Source organism: Scardinius erythrophthalmus (assembly GCF_964197995.2).
Source record: "Scardinius erythrophthalmus genome assembly, chromosome: 21".
In the NCBI taxonomy this organism is placed as follows: domain Eukaryota; kingdom Metazoa; phylum Chordata; class Actinopteri; order Cypriniformes; family Leuciscidae; genus Scardinius; species Scardinius erythrophthalmus.
The window spans coordinates 25,420,526-25,444,064 of record NC_138241.1 but is presented as its reverse complement, the minus strand read 5'-3'; the positions used below and the strand labels follow the sequence as shown (position 1 = coordinate 25,444,064).

The window sequence follows — 23,539 nt, the reverse complement described above, 5'->3', positions numbered from 1 at the left end:
TATCCACATAAGAGGGACAATTGCCATCTTGCATCCACCGGTACACTAGTGCACTTACTGCCAGCCCCATGGCCATCTGGGCAATCTGGGTGCAAGTGATGATGATGGCACAGGGTTTGGGCACACGGAGTCCTGCAGCTCGAGCAGCGTAGTAGCTGTACATGAGCGCATGCACAGTGTAATTCATGGTCATGAACCAGCCACCACCAGCAACCTGGTCTTTGTAGGAATACCAGGAGTACACCAGCACAGTAATGTGATGATACCAGTGCAGGAAGATCAGCCGCTGCTTACGCAGGACGATGAATATGGTGTCCCCTGAAAAGATTACAAAATTATAAGCAATTTAAGTGAGAATTAACCTAGAAATACAAATTATTTAATCACAAAACATTTTTTTGTCAATGAAAGTCAATGGGGTCCAATGTTGTTTTGGACTCCACTGACTTACATTACATATGCAAACACCTGGAACATTCTTCTTTCAAAACATCTTCCTTTGTGTTCCACAGAGTAAATGATAACAAAAGGGTATTTTTGATTAATTATCCCTTTAAAAATAAAAATAAAACCTTACCTAGCTCTGGGGCTTTGCTCAGCACAAAAGCACAAGCCCAGAACTTGCTAATCGGCCCATTGTAGAAGCTCTGATCACAAACAGACTGTTTAAAACCACTGGTGCTGAGCATGTACAACATGAAGCATCCAGTTCTCACCGCTCCAATGATACTGGGAAAAAAATAAATAAACATGATTTGTATATAAATATTGTCTACCATGGCTGTGAAACAATGTTTTCCAAGATAAACAATTCAGGCCTCTTAACTTTAGGGGTAGGGGAAACACCCCCAGGAACATTGCTAACAGGCAGTTTCTGTGTTAAACTGCAATCAATATCAAAACATTCACTAAGTGGTGAAAGTTCAGTTGCTAAGGGCTATCTAAAGAGCATGTGACCAGAGGTCACTGCTGCCATCCAATCACAATATTCCATTGTTCTTCTCAAAAGCATGCACACAATTTCTTTGTGCTTACTGTCATTTCTGTCATCTTTTGAGATGGGACCAAGACAACTTATCCCCACCCAAGTGAAACCAAATCCAACTTTAAACAACAGCACTGAAGATTTAAAAGCCACACAAAGTGGTAAATCTCACAAACATGTCACTTGCGTGCATTTTGGCACTCTCACATTTCAAGCACCAAATTTGCAGACAACAATAATGTAACTTAATATCAAAGATCGAAAGTCTGTTAAAAAGACAATGTGCAGTTTCATTAAAGGGTCAAAAGTTCAGGGCTGATACTATAAAACACTATGGAAGTCAATGGTGCTCCTACTGCCCCACAACTGTTTAGTTATAAACATTACAAAAAAATCATTGTCCTTTTGTGTTCAGCAGAAGAATGAAATTTAAACCGGTTTGGAACAACTTGAGGGTCAGTAAATGAGGACAGAATTTATTTTGAGGTAAACTATCCCTTTAAAGAAACGTGTTTTGCTATTCCTCAAAAATGTAAAAAAATAAAATAAAATTATTATATTCAGAAGTGGGCAAAACCTCTTTTTAAGGATGTCTTAATGTGTAAAATAACTTGGTTATTTAGATAAAGTACTTGTGTGCACGCTATAAACTAAACACTAGTTTTTAAACTTACCTAAAGATGGCCAAACTGAGGGACCACAGCAGTAACACTCTTCGCAGATCAAGTCTCCGTCGTTCCTTCATAAAGTGCTGCCCACCAAACACGACCACTACATACACAGCACCAAACAAAAACGACTTTTTCCTGAAAGGGACAACATAGAACACCAGAAAACTAATTTATACTGGACCCTCCAAGCAAAGATGGCAAGTGTATTCAGATGAAATTCTTATTCAGTCAAAGACAGTTCTTACCAGTTGTCCTGCATCCATTCAATAGCAAACCTCTCATCAAAATGGCGCTCAAAATCATACTCAGTGAGAGGCAGCTCAAATTCAGTGGCATTCATTTTGAGTCACTTTCCAAAAATTGCGCTATAAAAGTGAAGGTAATTCTAGGGGAAAAATAAAAAGTTGGTTACTGTCCTCTCGGCAGGGCGGCCACCAGTTAACTAAGCAGCCTCAGACACACACCTGTGCACACACCTGGCCCATTCAAATCAGGGTGGAGTTTATAGTGGAGTTCAGGGAGTGACTTTCGGCCAAAAGGCTGGTTTTGTATTTCCTGAATACCAGTTTCTCCTATGCAGCCAAGAACACTTTATTATGTTAAAACGAATAGTTTATATTTAAATAGAATAGTTTATATCCATAATATACACAGGGGAGAAAGAAAGAAGCCGATTGAGAGTCTTTAAATAAGCCATGTAACTGTAAATGTAGCCATGCAAAGAGCTGTGATCAGACAATTACAGTTAACAGACATCCCAACCTGCACAAAGTCATTTCCGGGAGTCAAGAAATTTCCAACGGGGGGGGTTGCGCGATTCGGTTATGAATAATTCGGTTCGAGAAATCTCCGATGGGGGGGGGGGGGTTCTTGATTAATTCGGTTCGAGAGTAGAGATAAAATCCCGAGGCACACACGCACACTAGCGCACACACGCAAGGTCTCTCGCTCCCTCTCTCTGCCGTGCGCGCGCTACGCTTGCGCGCTCTTGCTTCCGGGAGATTTTAACTGATTTGCGGGCATCAGGGAGCCGCTATCAATATGCGGGAGACTCCCGGAACTTCCGGGAGACTTGGGATGTCTGAGTTAAGCATGACTTATGCAAATAGGCCTAATAGCGACATTATCGCCAGAATGCTCTCAGTAGTGTTGCATTTCTTAACTTCATAATGCATTTCTTATTTCTATTTCTGTTATTTTTATCTTATATTTCATGAAAAATAGCCTTTTATATTTATAAAGACTAAAAAGTAGCATACTGTCGTGTTAAACCGGCGAAGTAGCCTACAATTAGCCTATCAAATCATTTTTAATTGATATGCTATTCATTTAGCCTATATATTTAATTTGTTTATTTGTCTGGAGTTCATAGATCCTGTTGGTGCCATGGTGAACGAAATCTTAATTAGTATTCTCTAATTATGTATGACAATTATAGGATATTTTTAAACAAACAAACAAACAAACAGATATGTTTAATAGGCCTATATATAACAACTGTTAAAAAAAAAATATATATATATATATGTATTATTTTTAGTGTAGGGCTATTAAATTTAGTTTAGAGAAATATGTATAGCCTAATTGTAAGAAGGTCATTAATAAGTGAATCAAAAGGCAAAATTAGTCCAAATGTATATAATTATTATTATATTAGATCATTTATTTTTCCCAAACCGTTTGTGTGGCTGTTGAATTTCTTTGAATTGCAAATTCAACTCGAATTCCTGCCGTTCCTATTCAAATTCCATATGAACATTCTGAGTGTGGCAAATTCCATTCTAGTGAACTGAACTGGCAACATGTGACGTAGTGCGTTCTGTTTTACTAATCAACTATAAATGTTGACACGTGAGGGCGCTATTTCACCAAAATTATTCAGGAAAATTATTCAATGCTTCAATGATGCAACGGCTGTGCAGTCATTGTTCAACTGAAATCAGTAGAAATAAGCTACCTAAAATAAAGGGTAATTGGAATCAGATTACCTTGTTAAAAACATGCTTTATTAACCCTTTTATTAAAGGAAAACTAGGGAAGAATCAGCGTTTCAAATTTATTTTGGCCCATATTTCATTCATAATCCCACTCTCAGATTATTAAACCCAAGCATAAAAATAGTGAAAACTTTCATAACGAGAATGAATTCATAGAGTGTCGCAAATTATTATACCTGCTAAAGATATGGCAGAGAATCTGGACCATGATCTGGACAATCCTGGAGTTCCCCTGCCAATCCTGTGGGTGGCGATGATTGAGTTTCTTTCTGTATAGTCACTCGGAGCACAGACAGAAGAAGTAAGGCATCTGTAGGATAGTGATGTTTACTACAGTGTTTGAAATTAAATCGTTTAGAACGTTATACGATTTGTTTCACAAGCAGCGGTCTTAGTCTTGCAAATACATTCTACATTCAGGCGGCCACGATGAGAATTTATCATTCTTTACTCAATGCTACCAAGTTTAGGAGAGTGTTTGACTTTGGTGAGCGAGAGGTGGCGCATTGGTTCCCTGGACATATGGCTAAAGGTGCGTGCCACATACCAGAAATCACTAAATCTGCCTTGTCTGTCTAATTTGTTGCTACACAGTTCTTTAAGACATGGGCCAAAAGTTAACATCCAGAACAGGGACATTTCAATCATTCAGCATACTTTAGTTACTGATCATATTTATGGCGATCAGATTAAAACCAGGTGTCTTAAAGTTTCAAAATTGTCATGTCATTTCTTCAGAATTATGCTCAACGTTGTGACTTTTTCTTTTTAGGACTCAAGCAGATGAGAGCCAGTCTAAGGAAGGTTGACTGCATTATAGAGATCCACGATGCTAGAATATCCTTTTTATGGCAGATAATGTACATTTTGAATGATTAAACCTCAGTTAAACCCTCTTTAACTGGCCAACATACCCTTTTCTGGAAGAAATCCTTCATTTCAAGAAAGCCTTGATGTCCGGCCACATTTACTTGTACTGAACAAGATGGATTTGACAGACATGTCCAAAAAGCAGGTGGCATAATCTTATACATGTCATTATTGCTTTGAATTTAAACTGCCTTAATAGATGCAAGAACAGAAAGTACTTAAATAATGTGCTAATCAGATATAACACGTTTTTTTTTTTTATTCCACCAGAGCATTATGAAGCGGCTTGAGAGAGAAGGTGTGAGGAATGTTTTATTCACAGACTGCTTAAGACAGCGAGATGAAAACCTAAAAAAGGTGAGAGGTTTTACACTTTACATCAGAAATTTCTAAATTAAAGCTTGACTGGAGAACCTGACACCTTCCAAATTTAAACATTCTGTCTTTCACTGTCTGACGTTGCAGATCATTCCTCTCGTGACAGAGTTGATAGAAAGTGGGTCACGTTTTCACAGAGAAGAGGTGGGTTTCAATTATTTCAGTGGCTTACATTTTGCTGTAAAGTTTCTGACTTTGTTATTCATCTATGTGTAGGACAGAAGTTACTGTCTGATGGTCGTTGGTGTGCCAAATGTGGGGAAATCATCACTGATTAATGCTGTAAGAAGAACATATTTGAAAAAAGGTATTTAGTTTATGTTTTGTAAATACTCTTCTGCTTGCTGTAAGAAATTCCAGTCTATTCATTTTAAAGTCAGCATGAAACTGAAGTTGTTTGTTTGACTTTAACAAGCAAACGTTAGGCCTAGACATTTGATATGTGTATTTCTTTCTTTCAGGGAAAGCTTCAAAAGTTGGAGGTGAACCAGGAATCACAAAAGCTGTCCTGACCAAAATTCAGGTTTGCTGTATTAATTAATAATTCATTGGCGGATAATGGATTCAATTGGGTTGATGGGTTCTCCCGTAGCATTCAATTAAATTTTGTTTTACTAGGTCTGTGATCGACCCTTAATTCATTTACTGGACACCCCAGGAGTCCTGCCCCCTAAAATAGAGAACATAGAGACTGGAATGAAACTTGCTTTATGTGGTAAGGCCACAAATTTCAGAACGTGTATAGTAGCTTTGTTGTTGTAATGTCACAATTGTAAGGTAATGAAAGCGTTTTCTTTTCAAACAGGTACCATTTTGGACCATTTAGTTGGTGAGGATATCATTGCAGACTATCTGCTTTTTTCACTGAACAGACTGGAAAGATTTAGGTAGGTTTTGTGTTTATTCTCAGTGAGTTTTGAGCAAATCTACAATTTTTCATCTGTTGCATATTTTATAAAGCAGCATGTAAAAGTAATCAATAATGATTGTGACAATTTCCGTTTAGTTACGTTGAGAAGTACAATCTGGAAGAGCCTTGCGATGATATTCAGCACGTGCTGAAGTGTATAGCAGTAAAGCTTGGCAAGACAAAGCGTGTGAAGGCCATCACTGGAGTTGGTGAGCTGATTTATTTTTGAATTTCAGTGAATTCACACAATAAATCAACCTCACTTACACTCCTTTAATTATTGAAGCATTCAGTTGTTCATGAAACATAACTTATCCAATGTATTTAACCAATAACACATCAACTCTTTAGGCAACATCACTGTCCAAATGCCAGACTACAGTGCAGCAGCCTACGATTTCATCAGAGCATTCCGGAAAGGAGAACTCGGAAACGTGATGCTTGACTATGCTTGACTTGACTTTACTGTATTTACGTTCAAGACTGGACACTGAGCACATAAGTGAACCACTTATTATTTTTAATGTTTTAATTAAAAGGTGGTGCAATGGGTCTTTTGGACATGTCTTGTTTTTATTGTGTAGTTATCAGGTCAAAGGTGCAGTGAATGTATTATTTTTCAGCACCGCAATTGAAGCAATAACTTATTCAGTTTAATTTTAACAGCATTGGTATCTTGAGTGCATAAGTTTGTATGTGAAAAGCAATGATTACAAACAAACGTCAGCTGCCAACACAAAAGTACTTATAACAATTAGATTGTCTACTTTCACATCAGCTGTTTTTCCTTACTAATATGTCCATTTTATAAAATATTTGGCACGTAATTGCTTTGATTTCTAAAGTCATAATATTTTAAATTTATCCAACAGCTGGCAAACAGTGCTTGTGTAGTGTTATATTATAAAAACATCTTTAATTTCACTGCCTTTTTTAAACACTAGTGTACATACTGCATTATCAAAAAATTCTACTAGAAATAGCATGACTAAAGTAGAAATTTAAAAACAGGACATTTTAACACCCACAGCAATGGAAGTACAGGTACAGACAGATACAGTTTTCATATTCTAAACATGTTACAGCATACCTCTTCAATCTACACACAAATATTAGTTAAATGTGAACATATATATTGATAAAGAGACATAGTTTCATTAAAAAAAGTTCACGTTTGTGTAAATCTCAATTACAGTGGTGTTTCTCCAGGCGTTCAGCAGCACAACAATAACACAGTATTTTTGCCATCCAGTACATGATGTAACCAGCATAATTTAAGTAGTCTAAAGTTACTAATGCTCCTGTTGGAGCAAACTATGCAGTCTAACTTCTGATCCTATTCCTAAAATATCTACTAAACTAAATAAAAGTTTTGAATCTTTCTTTTGTTTTCATATCCTCTTTGTTGTGCAACAGACACATCATTAAACATAGGTGTTGCACAGTAACATACATGAGCAGCTTATTAAGCTGTGCCAATGTGTGTCTTAAACTGCCTCAAGGGGCAAAGTACATGACAAGGTTTATTGGTAGGAGCAGAGCGGAAAGTTTAGTGGTAGTGGAGTCATACACTATTGCGTTTGATGTCCTGGCGAGGTAAAGCTCCCAGTCTGTTCTGTTACTGTAGTAATCATCTCCATGCTCTGAGCTGTCATCCGGTCTGCGCTGGGCCGACGCGTACCATCCTCCGGCTCCCAGCGCCACCACAGCCCCGGCCGCCGCTGCCCCTGCCACCCGCACAGCGGGGGAGCCTCGGGTGCGGGACGTCCGGCCGCCTCGGGCGCTGCCCCGCGCTGAACCCCTGGCACCTCCTCTGCCACCTTTGGACATCACCTGATCGCAGAGGAATGCTGAAAGCAGGAGAAATATCCAGCAGGTGGCGGCAGCCCTGTTCATTCTGGATCACCCTGGGAGAGAAAAAAATGACAAAAGATTCTAGCTATTTTTCTCAATATTACAGTGGCCTCTAATTGTATTTGGACACTTTCCCTCAGTTTTACAGATAAGGCTTAAAGGATTAGTTCACTTTCAAATAAAAAGTTCCTGATAATTTACTCACCCTCATGTCATCCAAGATGTCCGTGTCTTTCTTTCTTCAGTCGAAAAGAAATTAAGGTTTTTGAGGAAAACCCAGGATTTTCTCCATATAATGGACTTCAATGGCAACCAACGGTTTGAAGGTCCAAATGTCAGTCTCAATGCAGCTTCAAAGGCTCGACATGATCCCAGTCGAGAAATATGGGTCTTATCTAGCGAAACGATCGGTCATTTTCTAAAAAAAAAAGAAATTACATACTTTTTAACCTCAAATGCCCATCTTGTACTATCTCTGAGATGCGACACGCATTACGTCGTCATGTTGGAAAGGTCATGTTAGAAACCCTTATTTCTTGACTGGGATCGTGTCGAGCCTTTGAAGCTGCATTGAGACTGACATTTGGACCTTCAAATCGTTGGTTGCCATTGAAGTCCTTTATATGGAGAAAAATCCTGGAATGTTTACCTCAAAAACCTTAATTTCTTTTCGACTGAAGAAAGAAAGACATGGACATCTTGGATGACATGAGGGTGAGTAAATTATCAGGAACTTTTCATTTGGAAGTGAACTAATCCTTTAAGCCTAGACTAAAATGCATGTTTGAGCTGTTTTAACTGAAAGCAACATATCTTAAAATATGGTATTGTCTCAAGATGCACACACTGACGTTTTTTTTCTTTTCTAAGGCACGGTTATAAAAGCTACTTAAATGCCCTAATTAAATATGGCCTACTCTTAGCCTAAACCCTGTCTGTGAAACCTTTAAATCATAATTTTTTAAGGATTTTTAAGTCGCACTTACAATGCATGAATACCATTGCTGACACCTGAATACTTGTGCAAACTATCACATTTAATTTAAAATGTTATTATGTGCATGGGAGTTTTTTTATTTTTAATTTCATGTAGGCTATTTCATATGGAAGCTTGTTTCCGCCACAAAATAATAATTAAAAAAAGATAATTGCGACTTTTTATCTCACAATTGCGAGTTTACATCTCGCAATTCTGACTTTATTTCTCAGAATTGTGAGATATAAAGTCAGAATTGCGTGAAATAAAGTCGCAATTGCGTGTTTTAAAGTCACAATTGCGCGTTATAGAGTCAGAATTCTGAGATATAAAGTCAGAATTGCGAGATATAAAGTCGCAATTGCGTCTTATAAAGTCAGAATTCTGACTTTTTTTCTCGCAATTGCGACTTTATATCTCAGAATTCTGACTTTATATCTCAGAATTCTGACTTTATATCACGCAATTGGGAGATATAAAGTCAGAATTGCATGATATAAAGTCGCAATTGCGTGTTATAAAGTCAGAATTGTGAGATATAAACTTCTGTAAAAAAAAAAAAAAAGTCCGTCTTTCCCCCCCCCTTAGAATTGGACTTTATATCTCACAATTCCGAGAAAAGATGTCAGAATTGCGAGATATAAACTCGCAATTATGTGTTATAAAGTCAGAATTGCGTGATATAAAGTCAGAATTCTGAGATATAAAGTCAGAATTGCGTGATATAAAGTCGCAATTGCGAGAAAAAAAGTCAGAATTCTGACTTTATAAGACGCAATTGCGACTTTATATCTCGCAATTCTGACTTTATATCTCAGAATTCTGACTTTATATCACGCAATTCTGACTTTATATCTCAGAATTCTGACTTTATATATCGCAATTCTGACTTTATATCTCAGAATTCTGACTTTATATCACGCAATTCTGACTTTATATCTCGCAATTCTGACTTTATATCTCGCAATTCTGAGAAATAAAGTCAGAATTGCGAGATGTAAACTCGCAATTGTGAGATAAAAAGTCGCAATTATCTTTTAAAATGTTTTATTCAGTGGCGGAAACAAGCTTCCATAATTTCATGCATATTGCATTACTTGTGTGTCATATGATTTATCCTGATGTGTTTTGCAGGGGTAACCTCATCCTTATATTGTCTTGTCACTGCATTTTTTTATGATAAAGTTATGGCAACCACATCAGCCAGTTTGTTAAACCATAAATGTAACAAACTTTTACAGACAGTTGACAAGCTACTTAAGTGTCCAAATACGGTTGGGAACACTGCAACTGCAAAGTATATAACTATATAACAAAGGTTTAACATTTTGGTATGCCCGTTCAGGTTAATTTAGTTTGCTCTGTGATATTGTCTCCATATAGATTGATTTGATATAGGCCTAATATAAACAAAGACCAGAGAAAAGCACACTGATGGTATGAGCTCATATTCCTAACACTTAATACATTTGAATGCATTTGCCTTAAAATGTGGTATTCACTGTCGTGTGTTTAGTTAAGTGATGAAATGGTAATACATCTGGCTAATCTCCAAATAGGTCACTAAAAATTCTGTAATTTAGGCTACGGCTCACTAGAGATAGCAGAAGACTAGGCTATATTATCCTCACCTTGTGTTATTCTGACTATACAGTAATACAATGTAACTTAGGCTATGACACTCAATACAATATATGAGGAGAAAAATACGCTTTTCACACATCGTTCGCCTGGTCACAAATTCAAAATGGTCACGATATCAATAATTCATTTAGTTTTTTAGAACGCGATAATGCGACCCATTATCTGGCACTGTCAGCCTCTATGAGAAATATAGGCAGATATGAGAATAGGCGCGGATATATGCCTGATAATATGACATTATGCATGCGACGTCCACTGATGTTCGCAAACCCAAGGCGTTTCTGTGGAGTCTCGACGGTGTCTATGTAGTAGAATTGGTTAAATGGATGCTACACCTCTGCAACAACCCTTCATTATGCATATTCATTCATTTAAATCCTTTTATCTTTGGCTATATCGAGGCACTTACCTCCGTTTGTGTCCGTGTCCACAGAATAACCCGCGATATATCACTATCATGTGTGAGATCAAATCAAAAGCACGCGTTATGTAAGGCAGCACTGCTCGTGTATGCTGCTGCTGCTGCTGGAGACGATGAATTAACAAATGACAGGTGTAGTCATCAGGTTTGCTGCTCTAGTAAAAAGAAGCCTCTGTGCAATAGAAGAGAACCGGAATGTATTTGAATGCATAATTTTGCAACTGTACTTTAAAATACAATTTATAAATACTTGAAGACAAGTGGAAATCCTGTCTATGGAAATTACCAAATATATTAACTGTGCAATAACTCTTGGTGTATTTATTCATGTATGGATAATTATGTCATGGAATATTTATGGATATGGATATTTATGTTATGTCATATTCTAGAATGGACCATTATGTTGTAGCCTACAACCACATCAAATACAGACCTATAATATCTGTGCATCGATGAATATGCTTGCTTTAAACACAATAACAAAAGAACTATCAAAGAATCCTGAAAAAAAGTGTACATAACTGTGTTTCAACCTTGATAATAATAATAAATGTTTCTTGAGCAGCAAATCAGAATTATTTCTGAAGGATCATGTGACACTGATGACTGGAGTAATGATGCTGAAAATTCAGCTTTGCCATCACAGGAATACATTTAATTTTAAAATATAACAAAATAAGAAACAGTTATTTTAACAGTTATCGTAATAACATTTCACAACAATACTGTTTTTACTGTATTTTGCTCAAATAAATGCGGCCTTGGTGAGCAAAAGTGACTCAAAAACATCTTACAGACCCCAAACTTTTGAATGGTAGCGTATTGTAAATAGTATTTCACTTTTAAAAGCAGTTCCACATATTGTAAACAAATTGTGATACCATATCTTACTGTCATGCTTTGACCAGCAGGGAGCTCCACGTTTACTGTATTGTCTTACCTCCATCACATGTGCTGCCACAGAATTAAACAATAAAGGTTTTTAATTGAATGGACACGATTCCACATAGACTAATGCAAGACAGGAACAGTCATAATCATTATGTTTTACTGATGGAAAACATAAACCAAAGAGCAGTTAACTATTACAAAATAAAGTTTTTAATATACTGAGCAAATTACCACAGCAATCAAGGGAGGTGTTAAAAATGAAAGGAAGACATGATTATTATTATTTATTTTTTCTGAAATGTATTACTGTTGCTATAGTACCATTGCTAAAAATACCCTATTTTGAACCTGTTCTTTACATGGCTGTCAAATCTATATACCCAAGAAGAGGATTCTACTGTAAATGTCCATTTGGGGGTCTCAGTCAGGTTGGTTCTTTAGTCCACTGCACCAGTGGTGCGAGAACAGCATCCCGGGTGGCGCAGAGATCCAAATAACCCCTTTTTTCTTCTCTGGGTCGATCCTGAGCTATGCTGGGATGTTATCGTGTTCTGGCGCGAGAGCTTCGCCGCTATTCCCTTAGTCTCTTTGATCTGTATCTCCAGATGTTTCTGAATCGCAAGTCCGAGTTCCTCAGGGTCGGCCGAGGCCCCGTACACCTCCCAGGTCATGCCCTCGGCATCCCATTTCACCTCCTTCACAGGAGACTTTTGACTCTTTGATACCGTTTTCACATTCGCCTTCTCCTCAACCAGACACACTTCTGGGAACACGTGCTGGGGATGTTCCTCAGAGTCCTGACCCACTTGCACTCCTACATCTCTCAGTTCATTTTGTGAAGTCATGGTCTCCGCTTCCCTTGTGGTCTTTTGATCCACCCACCACTGGGCGCCAACTGGACGCAACGGACCAGGCCAAGAGCAGTCCAGATTGCAGCAGCAGAGGAGTCGCTTACCGTCCAATCCGGTCTCGCTGACGGAGGAGATGAGCCGAGGAAGAGCAAGCAGGTTGCTTGCTGATACTTGACCCTTATAGTTTTCCTCCATTCCCACTAAGTGCGGAAGCAGCTGCGCTGGGGCAGGAATGGGCTGCGGGTGGCAATATGCCGCAAATGTGTCTTCGACGGCTCCATGGTGGAAGTGTGAGTTACAACAAGCAGCCTCTTCGAATTTGGGGCAGGTGGATTCTGGAATGACTTCACAGATCTGAATGAAGCCATGTTTGGCTGGTTGAGTGGGGCTGCCCGACCCGCTACTCCCTGCTCTGGTGGACGTGGTCACCGTATTGCTCTGCTGAAGCGGCATGGCCTGTTTACACACTAAAGAAGGAAACGACTGCGCACAAACATCCTGGTCTTGTCCTTGGCAAAAAGCGTCGCCCGTTTCACAGTAGAGAGGAGAAGCTGTGGCCTTTTTGAAAATCTGCAAGCTGTCTGAGTGGCTTCTCTGTACTGATAACAGACTGTGCTCATTTAAGTCCTGGTGAGGGGATAAAGCATGTTCCCTGTGTACTGTCAGTGAACATGAGTGTTTATTCTGATGTTGGTCATTCAAGCTGCTGTCTTTGAGGTCTTTTGAAGAGAATGATGGTTCATTGGAGGTCTTCAGGAGTACATCTTCAGGCGTCACCTCTGCTGAACTGCACTCAACAGTGATGACAGGGTCTGTGTGCCCAGTCTCTGCCATCAGATATATGCTGGAAATGAATGGAGAAAAAAATGTCTTTAATGTGAAAAGCCTTGAAAACAATATATTTTTTACAGTTTTTTTTTTTATTGAATAAATGAAGCCTTGTGAGCATAAGAGACTTTCAAATACATTAATTAATTTTAACAATCCCAACCATTTGAAATGCACTTAAAGCATCAAGACAGACATTGGCATTTGTCTTGTGGGAAGCCAGCTGTTTCTAAGAGTCTCAATCCCACAAAGGTTGTTTTCTCACTCTACAGTCCCTATGCATGCATTAGAATAGCCTATTTGTATGTTGTTGTTAGACATTGCATAGACATTGTGAAAAACCAGACAAAACAAGACTGTTTGGTACTTTTGGTAGAGCTTTCTTAAAATGGTCCAAAATGTTTTTATGTTTTAAACTTTTCAGTGATATATCTTGTTTGTGATATATTAACAGATGAGGAAAATAACTATAGTCTAGCAACAAATTATTTGCATTATACATTTGAAATAACAATAAAACATGCTTAGTATTTAGATTTAATTAGATTAATTTTTTTTTTTTTACTTTAAGAGTCTTTCATATATTTCATAAATAAGTTGAATGTCACACATGAAAGGAATGTGCTACTTGGGCACAGTGTGATGAAACAGCCTGGCATTATCAATTCATTTAAGGCCCTAGTGCATTTTTCTTCCATTAAATCCAAAAATACCTGGCTGGCAAGGTGAGAACTCCATCCTGTGCATCTAAACCCATCCACACACATATATCAAAAAACGATGGCAGACAGTTTTTTCAAAAGAAATGCTTACCTTGTGTCCCAGTCACAGATGAAGCTCCCTTAATGACTTCTCTGCCCCGTCTTTACCTGTCCACTCTCTCTTCAATGGTCTCTGCGCCCAGACTCCCAAGAGTGCAACGTCAGTCCAGGTCCTTATAAAGGCAGAACCCGTCGGCACAGATCTCTCCATCACACGTCACCCATCCTGGCCCTTGTCCTCTCCTTCAGCATCCTACTCCAGCAGTGGAAAAAGATGGAGGGAGCTTCGGGATTATACTCGTCTTTCATCTGATTACAAACCAGCCTCAGTCACTTCTTCAAATCCCCAGGCAGGAGAGAGCGTATGCGTGTATGAGAGAGAGAGAGAGAGAGAGAGAGAGAGAGAGAGAGAGAGAGAGAGAGAGAGAGAGAGAGAGAGAGAGGGGGATGGAGGAATGTGAGTGCCCGTGTTTGTAAAGGAAATCCAATGGATGGACAGTCAAATTATCTCTCCCTCACGCACTCCCCCTCGTCTTCAAATGTCCTCACTATCTCTAATGAACAAGCGTACACACACAAACACAGTGGAAATGTATTTTTGTCTTTCACCTCTTTCTTTATAAAGAAGTGACACTCCCTCCCTCTCTAGGTCTCTGTGGCTTAACATCATTCTCCCCCTGTTGCTATGGAAACAACATTTCTCAATGGGGCTGAAATGAATCTTCGTAATACTGTGATATTACATATTGTCTCTCTCTATGTACACAAACTATTATGGGATCACCAAAATGAAGTGTGTATAATGAACAATTGTGCCTCAGAGAGTAATTTGTGGGCAAACAGGTAATTTAACAGTTCATTCACCAGTTTATTACTTGTGTGCTCTAGGCCAGTGTTTCCCAACCCTGTTCCTGGAGGAACAACAACACTACACATTTTCCAACTCTTCCTAATCAATCACACCTGAATCAACTCATCAGGTCGTTAGTAGAGACTCCAAGACCAGAAACATATGGGTCAGATAAGGGAGACATCCAAAATGTGCACTGTCGGTGTGCCTCCAGGAGCAGGGTTGGGAAACACTGTTTCAACATCCGTTTAGGCAACAAAGGAAATATTTGGAATTATATATATATATATCTGTCTATCTATCGTTGTTGCAGAAGGAGAGAAGCCCCAAGACTCAACATCTGGAGAGGAGAGTGATCAGAAGCGCACAGATTAAATACAGAAACAGACGGAGAGAGAAAACAAGCCACAAAGCAGCCGACAACAATCGTCGGTCTTGTATAAGGACTGATGCTTTCTTTTGTCAGTGTGTTAAAGATGGATGTGGCCACAATTGTTCTGGCCCCTTTTCAAAACGAAATTGGACTTTGCTTGTGCTTCTGACACAATTTTGGGGGTTTTCTGACAGCTCACATTATAGAACAACATCACAATATTGTGGCAAAATAAGTGATCTGACCTTATTTAGAGAGAGTTTCAAATTCTGCTCCATAAAATGCAGGGGGAAAAACTGCAATGTGTTCAGAGAGTGCATTCTGAGCTGAACTGTTTATAAGAAAGCAATGCCATGCAGGCAGTGGAGGGCAGCAGATAGAAACAAGGTTAAGCAGCTGTGTATAATAAACAAAAAAACTGCTGGCACCCATTCAGTGACTCAGCATTAGGAAAAAAATATACTTTTTAATGATAAAAACAAGGCAGGAAGAGAAAGAGTAGCAAAAATACTTAAAAATAAATAAATAATAATATAATATGTATGGTGCAAAAAAATCTATAAACATCTAGCAGGACAAAACACAATAAAACCCACTTCATCCATAATTTGCACAGTAAAATGACCTATCCCATCATTTTTATTTTCCATGTGTGATCTTTGTACTTACATTTCACACAAATATGCAAATTAACAGAGAGTGTGCACTTAAATGCTTTTCTTTTGGCATTATATAGGCCTATCTGCTGGAAGTGAATGGGGGGAAAGTGACTTTAATGTGAAAAGCCTTGAAAACAAAATGGGTCACGCTAATCAGATTTTTTTTTTATTCAGCAAAGGTGCATTAAACTGATCAAAAGTGACAGAAAATATATTTTACAGTGTTACTCAATATTTCTATTTTAAATAAATGCTGTACATTTGAACCTTCTATTCTAAACTAATTCTGAAAAAAAAAGTTGTATCACAGTTTCCACAAAAATGTATAATAATAATAATATAGTCTTATAGTTTTAGCAGAACGTATTAACATAATCAGAAACACTTCAATACTAAATCACATTTCTATTGAAACTATTATATTCAGACTGGACCAATCACCAAAATTATTTGAACTCAAGCTAAATTAGAGAAATTGATCCAATAGTGATTGTAAAAAATATATATATATTTTTTTAAATAGTAGCGTGCTGCTGGTTTTGTAATGTCAAACTAATTGCAATTTATTTTCAGTTCACCACTTAAGGATTTTTTGTAATGCAATGTATTCAATCAATTCTGTAAAGCAGAAATAAATTACAGTATTTGAACTGCAACACATATATAAAGAAGACTTACGTCATGATACATCATTGTCACTTTTCAGTAGATTAGAAGCCATAAATCTATAGTTTTTCATAACTCCAATGGAGATTAGATGTGCAGATCCAATGGACCTATCACCAAAAATGATTTGAGCTAAAGCAGGCCCAGCGGTTAAACAGTTAAATATGTCGACCTTGATCATTCTCTACTGACCTTGCATAGGAGAGTTCAGTCCTTTGCTGGTCCTGGGTCCTTTTGCCTTTCTCAGATTTCGTTAAATGGGACTCTGAACTTTCTCTTATGAAAGATAGTCCTTCAAGCATGAGTCATGGCTGTTCCAAAGGGCACTATTGTTCCATGTCTCTTCCCCTGGAGCACTTTTCCTGTCCACTGTTCACACAACGACCAGTCAAGCCACTCCCACACCGGCATGTTTACATTCTCACCTTCAGATGTTAAAAGTGTCAATACCGACCTTTAGCTCAATTTATTCAGTACTGCCACTCCCTACATATTCAGTTTCAGAAACATTACTGTTTTTTTACAATCGCTAAGACACATTTCTTAATACTAAAGTCCCTTTTTCAAAACTCTTCACACCAACTCTCAACTCGGCACAGCAGTTAATTTCACATTCAAAATGCATTAAATCTACTAAAACACTTCATACATGTCTAAAATTGAGCCATTCCTCCACAACACTAGCAAAGCTTGTCACCCAACAAGCACACTTTATTACTCATAAAACAACAATCTAAAAAACACTTTATAGCATTATACAATGTTTTCTTTTCTAAAAAATTTTTTACAAAACAAAACATGACAGTTCTCTACTCTTTAGAATTCACTGCAAAATATGTTACTGTCAGGGTTATGTTTAGGTCTGTTAGTTTTTTTGTGTTTTACTTTGGTTTCCCTGTTCCAGATTTGCCTGCAGTGTTCTCATTCATTGTTAGTTGGCTAGGTTGCTAATCAAGTTACACACCTGTTCTGTGTTAGGTTAATTAGATCATTGTATAAGCCCTTTGATTTCCCAGTTCTCTGTTGTTGTCTTTGTTTATGTGTTGTTCCTTTGTTAAATCTCAGTGTTTATTAGTCTCTCCAGTATCCTGTTATTCCTGCGTTTTACTCCTCTTTGGATTTAACACAGCCTACATGTGACTGTTACATGGTCCATGATTACTAGGGCTGGGTATCATTAAAAAAAAATCGATACCAATACCGATACCGATACCTTGATTTCGATACCGGTTCCTGAACGATACTTTTTTCGATACCAATTTTATGAAATCCATTTTAACGTGTGTTATGTGTTACATAACACATTACCTCAGAAAAACTTTGGTTTTATTTTTTCAGTTTGACTCATGCTCCTTAGCCAGTGCACAAAGGAACAACATTTTTTTTATAAAGAGCTCATGCTCACCAAAGCTTAATTTGTTTGATCAAAATTACAGTAAAACTTGTAACATTGTGAAATAGTATTACAATTAAAAAAATGTTTTTGAATATATTTCAAAATGTAATTTATTCCTGTGATGTCAAAGCTGAATTTTCAAAATCATTACTTCAGTGTCACATGATCCTTCAGAAATATGAAAACAGTTTGCTGCTTAATATTTTGGAAACTACGATAGCCAACATTTTTTTCATGATTCTTTGATGAATAAAAATTTCGAAAGAACAGCATTTATTTGAAACCGACATCTTTTGTAACATTACACATGTTTTAAGGTCATTTTTGATCACTTTAATGCATCTTTACTGAAATAAAATTCTGACAAACCAACACATTTTTGAACGGCAGTGTACATTCAGTAGCCTAGGTCATTATTGCAATATAAACACTGTCACAGTGATAAACAAGGTATTTCTTCATTTACCAGTCTTTCTGCTCTTATGTTTACTACGTGCACTGTCAAGGTCTTCATCATATCTACCGGTCTTTGCAGCAATTATTTTACCGCAAATACTGCATCGCGCTCTGTTGGCATCGAGCCTGGAGAAATGTAGCCACATTTTTTGATCGATTTTTCCATATCTTTAGGGTATTGTGTGTGTGTGCTCGCGTCTCATATGAGTATGTGTGCGGAGAGTTTGTGTGTGTGTGCTCGCGTCTCATTGAGTATGTGCGCGAGTTTGTGTGTGTGTGTGTGCTCGCGTCTCATATGAGTATGCAGTATGTGCGTGGACAGTTTGTGTGCGCGCACGCGTCTCATATGAGTATTCCGCGCGTCTCGTGTGTGTAGAGTTTGCGTGTATGTGCGTGAGCGACTTTAGGTGTGTCGTTGTGCATTTCATTTGTTTGAGCACTGACGTTAACGAGTTAACCCCTTCAGGTATCGAAAACTAGTACCGAACATTACAGCCAGTGGCGTACCGGACACCCCCGCAGCCCCCGCGGTGCGTGGGGGCCCCGCCTCTTTGGAGGGCCCCGCCCAGGCCCTTCTAAAAGGCGTTCACACACCACATAGGATAGAACGTGTTTTTGCTTTGAAAAACTCAAGACGCGGCAAATTAATTTGAGATGAATTTAGAATGCCGTGTCATGCTGGAGAAACGGCACGCAAAGCGTGAAGGTAGTGCAGTGATTTAAAAAGTACGTGAAAAACTCTTAATAATGCTGAATAATTTTCTAAAACAGCAATCAGGGAAAATCAATTTTCTCTTACATTTGACTTGTCATTAACACTATAGCCTAGTGATGCGCGGGTTGATCCGAAATGAGCGGTTACGAGTCATCCAAAAATATTTTTAATGTTATTCGGGTCGCGGTCGGTCGGGTCGTTTGAAATAAAGATGCCAATTAAACCTTTGTAATTTATATATTAGACACTTCAATGAAATACATAGGTCTACACTTTATTGGCTGAATAACTGGCAAGAAGTACGATGACGCACGAGCTCAGTCTGCAGGTAGAGATGGAGGCGGCAAGAGAAAAGGTGAAGACTGGGGAGTGGAAGCTGTGGGAGTGTGGGAGACATTTGCCGAAATAATGAAAGATGATGACCAAAGTGCTGGTTTTGTCATGTGTACTTCTTGCGATGCTATTTACACATTTGATAGCCACAAAACTGGCACGACCAACCAGGCACGGCGCCAGGATTTCAGTTTTGGATAAGCCAGACCAATTGTGGGTGGGCCTTAAATTAAAAACGTTAAATAAAAAAATAAAAAAGGTTATTATTGACTAATACAGCTGTTATTATCTGTGCGTGCGTATACATAATATAGATTTTAATAGCTTGATGCTCTTTAAATATTTTGTTGCATTGTTAAAAGTTTCGGTGCATAGGATGGACCTATCCGCGATCGCTCTCCATGGTTCTGACCAAAGAAGAGCGCTTTGGAATCTCCATTACGCATCATACCTGGGCTGCATTTTCCGAAAATATTGTCTATTAGCGCGCTACGAAGACTAAGGTATAACTTAACTAAAGGTATACTACCACTAATGTATAGGCTATCATTGCTATAGGCGTCTTCAGGGCTATCATCATCCACTCGCGAGGCAGAGCTGCTGAGAGGCAGAAGCGCTGGCGCCCTCCTAGCAACGGCGCTGTTTTTGGTAAAACATGATTTTGACGACGTTTTGTTTTATTGAAAACTCTTTTTAAAAGATTTTCGTTTTGTATAAATTGTATCTTAATTTTGATCAATGTTTTATCAATCAATTGTCTACTTTTAAACGAAAATTTTCAAACCAAAATAAATAGGCTACTCTCTGATTATGTAATCCAAATGAAATGTGCATATGGCGTTCATGGCGAGTCCGAATTGCCAACTTCATCTTTGCAGCGACACAGAAAACACCAGTTTATTACTAAACAATTAAATGTCTCCTTGCTAATTTAGACACATTCATAATCATTACTTTAACCGGTTCTTTGTGGCAAGCTTTATGCGTGCGGTCATAACGCTTATTATCCATAGGCTATAGCCTATTTAAGTAGGCTAATTAAATTAATATAAAGGGGCGATTTGTCCACGAATGGCTTAAATGACCAACTACTAGTCGACTAGAGAAAAAAAAAAAATTAGTCGGAGGCAGCCCTTATTCCACATATTTTCGAACCAGCAGGCCATTCTGGGTTGAGCGAGCGACCCTGCGGAATGAGTGAGCGGAGCGGAATAGGTTCAGCTCTCCGCTCACGAGCTCGGAACAAACCCGAACCTCACTGTCTGCTGAACTGAGATGGTCCTCACTGCAGAGCATAAAATCCGGGGGGAGGAGTCGGATAAAATCCAACTCCTCCCACCTTACATACCTAAACCTACCAATCTCCACCCCCTGATCCCTAAACCCACCCCTAAACCTACCCATCTCCACCCCTAAACCTACCAATCTCCACCCCTTATATAAGATCCGACTCCTCCCCTCGGATCTTGTGTACTGCATTGAGGTGCTACTGGATGAACTTGCACAGAAACATCAAAATAGACATAGCCAGCTTTTTAAAATTGTTGTTAAAACTAAACATTTAGACTATTTACAAATTATGAGCTTATTGACGATTTTTTATAATTCTTGACAAAATTAGAATAGCCTAGGCTAGCCTATATTCTTTTTTTTCCCAACGACGCAACGAAGAGCATTTACTACTTTTAAAAAATGCGGGTCAGGAAGCGGGTCGGGTACAATATTTTCTTTTTCTTTTTTTTTTGCGGTCCGAGTTGCGGGCGGGTTAGTTTAAAACGTCGGTCGGGTGCGGGTTGTTTATACATTGACCCGCGCATCACTGATAGGCATAGCATCACTGCTGGTGGGAGGGGCCCCGTCGCCTTCTTTGCGGGGGGGCCTCAGAGATGTGCGGTACGCCACTGATTACAGCAAGTCATTTTTCGATACTCGATAGTATCGAGGCAATTCGTCGGTATAAAAAGTATCGAACTCGGTACCCAGCCCTTACATTACATTAAAAAAATATTCCTAAATGGTCCCCATATGGTAATGAAACTGAAAGACTAACATCTGTGTGGGAGTTCAGCTACATCTAATTGCTTTGATAACATTTATTTATTTTTAGCGTCAGGATCATTTCAGTATGGTTCTTACGAAATTGCTTTCATTTTCAGTTTTGTATTATGTTATTGTTTTGTACTTAACTTTAACAGTTTTGAAAATAATATGAAACGTGCAAAGTGGCCAGTAGATACATAGAGTTTTGATGGTGGTTGTGTTTAAGTGTGAAAAGAATTCATATCATTTGAAATAAGTGGTTATTGAATACATTTAGTCCCAAAGCAGTGATAAATGATCCATAGTTTAGGCCACATAGACTGCTGTTATGCTCACTGTGTGAAGAGTTTTGAGTGAAAGTGACCTACAGTAAGTATTGAGAAATTGATCCAATAGTGATTGTAAAAAAAAAAAAAAAGAAAAAAAAAATCTCATTCATAACTCCAATGGAGATCAGATGTGCAGATCCAATGGACCACCTAAGATCAGTGCGCCTTTTTGTTTTTTCTCCTCTTCATCACTTTTTCTTTCTTGTGGAAGTTGATAACTCTGAAGGATCAGCAGATTAACCTCTGTGTGATCTGTAATCTGTAAAGGCTGTGCTGTAATGTTCCACAACAGCAAGCATTGATTAAATTGTGAATTAAAGACAGGATGAACTTGCTGAAATACAAAGATGACATTATAATTTTTGTAGCATCATTAAAAGAAGCAGCACAGTGTCCATTCAAACCTGTTTCTGTGTGGTTTTGGGTGTTTGTAGCTGTAGTGATTTAGATATAGCAATGCCCAGATTACAACCGTAACATGAATGTCACAGCTGCAGTTCTCTGATGAAACTTGACACCGGAAGAGGAAAACCAGCCCAGCAGCCTTCCTTCAATGAATATAAATCAGCAAGTTTCATGTCAGATGGTGATTCCTCCTTTTTAGAATCAGTACTTGAAATACCTGTTCTATTAAGCAGTATACAGTGCTGGTTCTGTACATTTTAAAATGGAATATACCTGCTTTGCAATTTAAAGCATAAAAGGTTTATGCAGAAATATGCCCTTTAAGAACAGGCACTTAAACTCTATTATTCAGTAAAACAAACGGTGTGCCAATTGAATGGAAAATAATGAGGAAATAAAAAAGTATGTACACTGTATGTTAAGTATTTTAACATGAATACTCGGCTGGTTGGGTTTAAATGTTTTTTAAAATGGCACTGCATTTACTTTGGGCATTCTCTTGTTCTGATCAAATAAAAACAATCAGATTTCCATCCTCAGCAGTTGTGAGTTCAAATATATTAAAGTGTATGATGGCTAAATGAAAATGTACTGGATAACAGGAATGACTCACCAGTGATTTCCTCCTAGTGAGGTTATTGAGCTATTGCTGTTATAGGAGGTGGAGGTCCACTCAGTGGATGATGGAGGAACACACTGATTAGGCTCGGCTGGGTGCCGTGGCTTGTGTAATGTGGACGGATGAGAGTGGATGAGCTCTGGGCATGTGGCCTGTTGTACCAATCACCTGCAGAGACTACCCATATGTTTCACTCGGCACAGCTCCTGCAAAACATGCCCACCGTTTGTTTAATGCAAACATGTACACAAAACCTCAAAGATAGTGGTTCCCTCAGCCGTCATAATCCTTTGTCACATGAATCAACAGCCTGGCCTTACCAGAGTAAACTGTCAGAATGTTCGTTACACCGATAATATATACATCAAACAGAGCTTCAACAAAGGAAAAAAATAAAAACACCTAATTGGTAGCTATTCTGACTTCATTACACAAGATAATTAAAAATAATAGGTTACCATGAATGACAAATAATCCGATTGTAGTTGTAGATAGTAACTGCCATGAAATTAGACAGTAAATAGATACGTACTGTACTGGTTTCTCAGCTTTTTCTTTATTAAGATAATGAAGATTTGCTCCCTAAGGCCATTGAAAGAGCTGTACAGACAAACGCACTGAAATCTGCAATGAAAGCATGCCTTCTAGTCAAAGTAGT

General features: G+C 38.3%; 4 protein-coding genes across 6 annotated transcripts in view; 1 reads left to right on the top strand and 3 right to left on the bottom strand.

Moving 5' to 3' along the window:
- The window catches only part of elovl6l (ELOVL family member 6, elongation of long chain fatty acids like), a 3,702-nt gene extending 1,569 nt beyond the window's left edge, over positions 1-2,133 (bottom strand). The window contains exons 1-4 of the mRNA XM_081350409.1: positions 1,902-2,133; positions 1,660-1,791; positions 578-729; positions 59-318 (exon numbers count right to left, since the gene is read on the bottom strand). Of these exons, the coding sequence (XP_081206535.1) occupies positions 59-318; positions 578-729; positions 1,660-1,791; positions 1,902-1,996 (639 nt within the window). The 5' untranslated portion in view covers positions 1,997-2,133. The remainder of the gene's footprint in view (positions 1-58; positions 319-577; positions 730-1,659; positions 1,792-1,901) is intronic.
- Positions 2,134-3,689: 1,556 nt separating this feature from the next.
- mtg1 (mitochondrial ribosome-associated GTPase 1) lies at positions 3,690-6,510 on the top strand. 3 transcript variants are annotated; one of them, XM_081350668.1, is made up of 12 exons: positions 3,690-3,954; positions 4,074-4,185; positions 4,426-4,490; positions 4,564-4,668; positions 4,794-4,880; positions 4,989-5,045; positions 5,118-5,208; positions 5,363-5,424; positions 5,520-5,616; positions 5,707-5,788; positions 5,908-6,020; positions 6,163-6,371. In XM_081350668.1, the coding sequence occupies exons 2-12, from the start codon at positions 4,083-4,085 to the stop codon at positions 6,264-6,266; spliced, it is 966 nt and encodes a 321-aa protein (XP_081206794.1). In that variant the 5' UTR covers positions 3,690-3,954; positions 4,074-4,082; the 3' UTR covers positions 6,267-6,371. The 3 variants fall into 3 exon arrangements, with proteins under 3 accessions (XP_081206794.1, XP_081206796.1, XP_081206795.1); XM_081350670.1 differs by having other exon boundaries at positions 3,701-3,954; positions 4,119-4,185; positions 6,163-6,510; XM_081350669.1 differs by having other exon boundaries at positions 3,937-4,185; positions 4,426-4,493; positions 4,567-4,668.
- A 798-nt stretch (positions 6,511-7,308) lies between these two features.
- On the bottom strand, positions 7,309-7,707 carry sprn (shadow of prion protein; the record flags this gene model as incomplete). The annotated part of the gene is made up of 1 exon (XM_081350667.1): positions 7,309-7,707. One exon carries the CDS (start codon positions 7,705-7,707, stop codon positions 7,309-7,311), a length of 399 nt encoding a protein of 132 aa, XP_081206793.1.
- A 4,186-nt stretch (positions 7,708-11,893) lies between these two features.
- LOC308681609 (GRIN2-like protein) lies at positions 11,894-14,376 on the bottom strand. The gene is made up of 2 exons (XM_081350661.1): positions 14,093-14,376; positions 11,894-13,295 (listed from the first exon to the last, which is right to left on the bottom strand). Exon 2 carries the CDS (start codon positions 13,283-13,285, stop codon positions 12,038-12,040), a length of 1,248 nt encoding a protein of 415 aa, XP_081206787.1. The 5' UTR covers positions 13,286-13,295; positions 14,093-14,376; the 3' UTR covers positions 11,894-12,037.
- Positions 14,377-23,539: the final 9,163 nt, after the last annotated feature.